The sequence below is a fragment of the Galeopterus variegatus genome, unplaced genomic scaffold (genome assembly GCF_000696425.1).
Source record: "Galeopterus variegatus unplaced genomic scaffold, G_variegatus-3.0.2 Scaffold2616, whole genome shotgun sequence".
Lineage (NCBI taxonomy): Eukaryota > Metazoa > Chordata > Mammalia > Dermoptera > Cynocephalidae > Galeopterus > Galeopterus variegatus.
Window position 1 is genome coordinate 101,723 of NW_007728727.1, and position 8,125 is coordinate 109,847.

The 8,125-nt window shown below is 39.1% G+C and overlaps 1 protein-coding gene across 2 annotated transcripts in view; it reads left to right on the forward strand.

The window, feature by feature from the left end:
* The window catches only part of PPP1CC (protein phosphatase 1, catalytic subunit, gamma isozyme), a 36,727-nt gene that overhangs the window by 25,605 nt on the left and 2,997 nt on the right, over positions 1–8,125 (forward strand). Inside the window, exon 7 of one of the 2 annotated variants that reach the window (XM_008582444.1) lies at positions 6,774–6,850. The exons of the other annotated variant lie outside the window; for it this stretch is intronic. Coding sequence (XP_008580666.1) covers positions 6,774–6,850 — 77 coding nt within the window. The remainder of the gene's footprint in view (positions 1–6,773; positions 6,851–8,125) is intronic. 2 annotated transcript variants of the gene reach the window in all.

An 8,125-nucleotide genomic window follows, 5' to 3' on the forward strand; every position in this document is an offset into this window, starting at 1 on the left:
ACTGGTCAGCTTGCTCAGATAGGTCTGTGTTTGTGGGGGCCCCTCCCTCCATTTTTGATTTAATGAATGGCATTTGCTGGTTATAACAGCAAATCAAAGACTCTCCACACTCCCAAGATAAAGTATTTTGTTTTTTAATTCTCTGTTCCTTTTGCAAACAATTTTAATGATGGTGTTAAGCTGTACACCCCAGGACATTTATCTTGTCTAAGGAGTAAGTGTACAATTGATCCTTTTTTTAATTCCGTACAACCCATGAATAATGTAAATGTTCGTTTTCTTTAGGATATAAAGAGAGCCCTAGGGTGCTCTAAATCTGTACATGTTATTGTCATAAAATGCATACTGTTGATACAAACCACTGTGAACATTTTTTTATTTTAAAATTTTGTTTCAAAGGGATTGCATTTTTCTCTCATTGTCCTGTCATGTACAAACTAGTTTTTATAGCTATCAACATTAGGAGTAACTTTCAACTTTGCCAGCATCACTGGTATGATGTATATTTAATTAAAGCACACTTTTCCCCTACCGTATACTTAAAATGACTATTAAAGCCATTCTTTTAAATGTTTGTGACTCTTTCCTAAAGCCAAAGTTTCTGTTGAAATACATATTGACACACCCTGAAATACAAGGTAGCATGGTTGTGTACACATGCCACCTTCTTAGGGATTCAAAAACAGGTTTTTGATTTTGAATAGCAATTATAAATATAGTGCTATTTAAGCCATTAATGATTAAAGTTAATAACATTTTGTACAATTTCCATATAGTCTATTCATTAAGCAATCTTTTTACAGTTACATCAGGCCTGAACCCGTCCATTCAGAAAGCTTCAAATTATAGAAACAATACTGTTCTATACGAGTGACCGATTATGCTTTCTTTGGCCTACATTGTTTGTTCTGCGGTGAAGTTGAGGCTTATAAGTCAAAACAAAGGAACTAACTTACTATCCACCAGTTTATACAGAACTCACAGTATCTATGACTTTTTTAAACTAAGATCTGTTAAAGAGAAATCTGTTTCAACAGATGACCATGTACAATACCATGTGGTGAAAATGAATTCAGACTTATTAAATGACGAACTTGTTAAATCCTCTCAGTGTCTGTTTATCAGCACAATACACACAGGAGAACTGTTGATGGTATATTGAATAGATTTTAATTAATAAATGGCTCTGGAATCCACACAGTTTCATTTTGGGCTTGTCTTCCTTCAAATAGTCTGTTTTCCAAAGATGACTTATAATACAGATGCTCATATTCTTTGCATTCTCACCTGGATAGAACTAGATTTCTGAAATAGAGGATAAACACTGAACTATCCTCCCTGCTATGGGGAGATGAGAATTAATCTGTATCCATAGTTTTCTGGGTTCCCTTGAACTTGGCAATAAACTCAAAAGCTACTTCGTTATTCTGACTTGCCACCTACATTTTCATGCACAGTTCTTTGATCTCTTCCCCCTTCCCTGAATCATGTAGAACATTGTTGTGTTGTATATTATTTGTCACAAGTGTGTTGAAAGTATATCAGTTTTTCAAAGTACACTAAAAGTGGGTGAAGAGCATATCGCTTGAAAAGCATTTTCTTCTGTTACCAGCAGGTTTCCCATAGGGCATTCACAGAGGACCGCCTAGTGAGGAACTGTTTGGAGGGCAGTAAGGGTGTGAGGGAAGAGCACAGGATCCCTGGGGTCTGGCCTCCCTTCTGTGTTAACAAGCTTGGGTCCTGAGGCACCTGGCCCCTCCTGGTCTGTTCCTTTGGCTGTGAGGGAGGTTGGACTTCATGACCTTCATACTCCACATTCTATGACAAGTCCAAACTTGTGTTATTTTACTTTTACATAATATTCTCTAAGACTTCTCTGACTACAGGAAGAAAAAGAGCAATAATTGTGTCAGAGGCGACTTCCACATCTTTAATCTATGCCTTAAACATTATGAATTGGGGGCCGGCCCGGTGGCGCACTGCTACAGTGCGCCGCTTGGGAAGTGCGGTGGCGCTCCCGCCGAGGGTTTGGATCCCACATACAGACCGGTTCCCGCTCACTGGCTGAGCGAGGCGCGGGAGCAACGCCGAGGGTTGCGATCCCATTGCCGGTCCCGGTCCGGTGCGGGGGCGACACTGAGGGTTGCGATCCGTTGCCGGACACGGAAAAAGACAGAAAAAAAAACCATTATGAATTGTCACTTGTAGGATTTCAAAAGCCTAAACGGTTGTAAGATTGGGCCAGTCTGCTTGAGTTATACTATCTCATTGCAGTGTGTCATCTAGCTTATAAACTTATTTCAGAGAACATAAGCATATAGCATCGGCTGAGTAGAAAATCAGTCTTTAGTTTCAGGACATGGGATCCTTAGGAGAGACTCAACTAATTTGAAATTGATGTGACAACAGAGCTTGAGGCCTTGACCTATAAATCCTAGTGTCCACTAACCTTTTTTCCCATTCCTCCTTTATCTCCATGTGCCTTTATAACCTAGTGGTTACACTCTAAGACTAGTCTCCTCTCCTAGCTGTATGATTTGAGTGAGTGGCTTGAATGCTGAGCCCAGTGTCCCTAGCTATAAAACAGATGGTAGTAAGCTGCCTCGTATTGTGAATCTTGAATGAAATAATGTGATGTGTTTAGAAAAATGATTGACTCATAATGAAATTCAGTAAATGTTTCACTATTTGTTGCTTTATAATAAGTCCCAGTTGTTTCATGTCTTTGAGTTCTATGCAGCACCTGCCTCTTGTTTGTAGCTTTCTTATGACCTGATACTGAGCCATGGATAGCTAAGCATCTCTGAGCACTTAATGCATACTGCATAGAGAACACCATTATAGACATCTTCAGCAGATACAAAAGAACCATGAAGCATGAAGTTGTTGTTGTAGTTATTAGTGTGATATTTAAATTCTAGTTTTCTTTTAAGTAAAAGGTATTCCTGGTCTCAAGATGACAGCACCATTACAAATCCATACAGAAAGACAGATGATGCCAGCCTTATGTAGCTAAGTAGTCTGTATAATACAGTTTAACGTCACCTGTTGGAATCACTGATTTGGTACCCACAGACCAGACCTGCCCACTTCTAGCTGCAGTGGACAGCACAGATGCCAACATAGCGTTCTTGTTCTTGAAGTACCTTGATTTAAGACTAGAGACTTCTCAAATAACATACACATAAATGGACTGAGGAGCACAGGGACTAGGAACAAATCACCGAGTGCTGAGCCACAAAGGTGACACAGCATTTAGACTGATGGAAAGGAAGAGAAATCACCTGTTTCCCAGTGTTAGGACCATGACGGGAGTTTGAAAGGGAACTCAAGTTTTGGGGAAGTGAAGATACAGGACCAACTAGTAAACTCAGGCAAAGTGAGCATCATGATATCCAAGAAGTGCTTAAAAAACTTTAGAGTTGTATTGGCAGTTTGCAGACTAAGCATGTGATTTGAAACGCCCACCAAGACAAGAGTCTCATAATCCAAGTATCCCACGATTTTAGTAGTGGAAAGAAGGAGACTAAGCTGGGGATCTGCATGAGGATAAGGAAGAGATGTTTGCTCATGTTTGGGTGTATAGAAGATAGTAAAGAGAGCTGCTTCTAAAAAGCAGATTAAAATAGTGTTGAAGTGCCATGTTTCCATTTTCCTCTTGAGAAAAAGACCCAAAGCTCATTCAACCCTATGGACCCAGCTAGTTTCAATCTGCAGGGACGGTTTTAGTGAAAAAACTTTGTTCTGCAAATCAAGTGTACACATCAGCCTAGACTAAAAGAAATGACACCCCTGCCCCAGGCTTTGGTTTCCTCACCTACAAAATAGGGAAAACTAGAATACTTACCTGATGGGATTGTGAGGATTAACTCACCAAAACTATCTGCAACTTGACTTACACATAATAAGCATTCAGTAAACATTGGCTAGCGTAAGACACCAAACAATATTTCTAAGATTTACCAGTAGTGGAACAAAGGAAATTCAAGTTACGTTAGGAAAACTTGGCCCAGGCACAGGCAAAGTCATTTTTCATCCATCCTTGGTGACTTGTGTGTGTGAGCTTCAGAAGAACAGTGAAAATGAAGACAGACTAAGCATCTTCAGCCTCAGTCCAAGACTCAAGTAGAATGAATTCCTGGCCTCCCCGAATTAGTGCATAATTAACGATTGTGTAATCACAGACATTACTGCCATCCATCTGATCAGCACAACAGCTTCATTAGCTCCAGCAGGCTTGGCATCAGACTTATGGCAAATATCTGAATAATTGCAAATACAGGTAAGCATTTTAGATTTTGGTTGTGAGAATTATCTATAAATTTGTAAGTTATTGAGATATATGTTATAAGACTAAATCACCTTAATTATGTAAACTTTGTAATCAAAAAGTTAAAACTAAGAAAGTTTGCAATAATTACATAGAGAAATAGAATGTTACCTAGATAAGGTCCGGAAGAAATTATACTTTTTTTTTTTTTTGGTGGCTGGCAGGTATGAGGATCCTAACCCCCCCAACCAAGGGTGTTATAACACTGCACTCTAAACCAACTGAGCTAACCACCCAGCTCAATTTCATACTCTTGAACAAAAGCTTATAAGAATTTAAAAATATAAGGCGTGCAAAATATTGGAAATGGCAATAATAAGTGCTTCTGAAAATAGCGTCTTGAGGCACTGCACAAAGCCTGAGATCTAGGGATTGTGTAATATTAAATCATTGCCGGGCTGGCCCGGTGGCGCACTCGGTAGAGGGCAGCGCTTCCGCCGAGGGTTCGGATCCCACATACAGACCGGCCGCTCACTGGCTGAGCGAGGAGCGGGGGCAACACCGAGGGTTGCGATCCCATTGCCGGTCCCGGTCCGGTACGGGCGCGACACTGAGGGTTGCGATCAGACAATGCTGTTCAAACTTTTGACAGGTGCACCCTTCACATCAACAGCCCTCATATGTAACATGAATAAAATCAGAATCTGTTAGAGGCAGGGACTAGGGGCCACTTGTCCCTACTAGCTTTCACCCCCAACTATTGAAATCACCGCTCTAAGAGAAACATTGGCTGCTACTTCCAGGCAGTCTTTAAATTGTGTTTGTAGACTAGCATTGATAAGATGTCAGTACCACCTTCTACTAGAAGAACCCTCCCAGACTTTGTGATGCCTTGTGTAAGATCCAAATAGCTAAGAAATTAATCCAAGTATTCACATAGAAAGTCAAACAACCGCTTTCAGAGTTATTTAGGGGACATAGTAGATCAGAAAAGCATTCTGCAGATTTGAACAAAACATCCTTTAGGAGATCGGAGGTTTACATTGAGGGAGGTTCAAGTGCCACTTTTTTTGTTGGTTATATGTGTGTAATTTAGTTATATTTCAATGTGTGTGTGTGTGTGTGTGTGTGTGTATGGTATATTGTCATTTTATGTTATGTATTTTATATACTATATATTTTTAGTGTCTTTCTTTTTGGTGAAGCATCTTAATGTAGAAGAATACATAAAACAAACACCCACATATCTACGTCCTTTGTTACGAAGTAGAATATTACCAATATCTTAGGAGTCCCCTGTGTGTACCTCCTCAATTACATGTTTATCTCCCTCCCTGCATAGCTAACCACTATCTTTGACATTAATGATTTACTTCCTTCTTTTTTATGGGGGAGGCAGCTGGCCAATATAGGGATCTGAACCCTTAACCTTGGTGTTAAAACACCGTGCTCTAACCAACTGAGCTAACCAGCCAGCCCTACTTCCTTTTTTTTTTTTTTTTTTTTTTTTTTTGCATGTGTGTATCCCTAAACAATATATTGTTAAATTTTGCCAATTTTTGAACTTCATAGAAAGAGAATAATACGGTATATATTCTCCTGTGAATGATTTCCTTCAACTTTTTTTTCTTTTTTTTAGAGATTTATCCGTGCCACCTTGCCCAATTCCCACTTTATGGTTTCAAAAACCATAAGGGGGGGGGTGGTTCTTCCTCTTGCCTTACAGGGATCCAAACCCTTGACCTTGGTGTTATCAACACCATGTTCTCACAAGTGACCTAACTGGCCAGCCCCTTTCTTGCCTTTTCTACTTGTTTGAAGTTATATTCTTTTTGATTATTCTTTTAGTGTTTACCCTAGTAATTTTAATTTGCATTATTAATGTTAGAAATTATCTTTTTCAGTATGTGTATGTCTAAATAAAAGAAGAAAAAAATTTTTTTAAAAGTTATTTGCTCTTCTTCCCATTCTCTCCCCTTTGGGGTTTATAATGAGATGTGTGTTAGAAAAATTTTTTTAAAGTTATTTGCTCTTCTTCCCATTCTCTCCCCTTTGGGGTTTATAATGAGATGTGTGTTAGACCTCATTCTGTCTTCCATTTCACTTTAACCTCTTGTTTTTTCCCTCTCGGTCCCTGTGGTCTCCATTGTTGATAATCTCTTCAGCTCTGTTTTATAGTTTACTATTTTTCTCTTCAGCTGTGCTTTATCTAATTCATCCACTGATTTTTAAATTTTAATTTACCACATTTTTATTTCAAGTTCTTTTGGGGTTTTTTGTTTGTTTTTCAAATTTTGCATAGTCATTCTTTGTCGTCTGTTAGTCCGTGCTAATCTTTTTTACACTTTTTAGACTTTTATTTCTCTAAATATAATAACCATGGTCATTTTATATTCCACCTGATTATTCCAATATCTGAAGTCTTCGTTGATCTGTTTCTATCATTTGTTGTTCCTACTGGTTCTCATAGTTGTTTCTCTGTGTGTTTTGTGATTTTTGACAGAGTTGCCCATTTTCCTTGCCTATTTATCCATGGGGATTCTCCGTGGCCTGGGTTGAAGTTGAGTTCCTCCAGAGAAGGTTAGAGTTTGCCTTTGCTGGTAGATTGGGGCAGTACCAACCCAGAACCTTTGAATTCCTCTCTTGACATTTTTCAGGTCATGCAGGTTCTCATTAGGCCACAAACCTGCAGGTCCTCGTTGTGAATTCTCAAAGGAGAGCTTTTTTGCAAAGAGTAAATGGTGTTCCCATTGGTAATAATTTTAGTGTTTGTATTGTGCACATATGTGTTTTGATAAATAAACAGTGGAATCATACATCTTCCAGCCATCAGGGAACTCTGAGTTGTTAATAGTTTTTGAACAGTATAGATGGGTGAGGTTCAATTTAAAGTTTTTACTCCTTTAGGAGCTGTTTTTTTATAAAGAAGTAGGAAAACTAACTCAAAATTGTAAGATTTTCTGCAAATTACACTGCTCAAGCTAGACCTTACATAAAGCAGGGTACCCATTTCTATAATGAGTTGGTGGATACATGTGGCCTTGAGCTGATTACACTAGCTTCATAGTCTGCAGAAGTACACAGGGGCAGCATCTCAAAGCTGTTCCTCCTCTTAGAGACCACACTGGGCAGTGGTTAAGGCCTGGGCTTTGCAGTCCATGGCCTGGGTGGGAATTCTTACTCTTCCACTTCTGGTTGTGTGGCCTTGCGCAAGTCATTTAACCTCCCTGTACCTCAGTGTTCCCCTTGGTTAAAACAGGGCTGATATCAATGAAAGAACTGAGGCCCAGACCCATAGTAGCTGTGCAGTAAATATTAGGCATTATTATTTTTTGACTTTCTTGCCACTAAATCCAGGCAGCAATGATGAAAAGTATAAAACAGTTAAAATTTTAAAAAGGAACAACCAAAAAACCATCCTCCTGCTGTCATGTAGTTGATAACCAAAAACGGAATTAGTTTGCAAAAAGCACTGATAATGAAATTCTATTCTACAAAGATCCACAAGCTTTCTACAAGTACACACAGCCAACTGGGAAACTGTAGGAAAAGTAATTTCACACACAGTCTCAACAATCAGTTACAAAGTAATTGATTCCTTTTATATATTTAACATTTTTAACCTTTTTAATTCATTTATTTTTTGAATAGGTATAATACAGGGTAATTTTTTTTTTTTTTTTTTGTCCTTTTTGAGACCGGCTGCACCACGCTCAGCCAGTGAGCACTGTGAGCGCACCGGTCATCCCTATATAGGATCCGAACCTGCAGCGGGAGCACCGCTGAGCTCCCAGCGCTGCACTCTCCTGAATGAGCCACGGGCTCGGCCCAGGGTAAATCTTTTTTTTTTTTTTT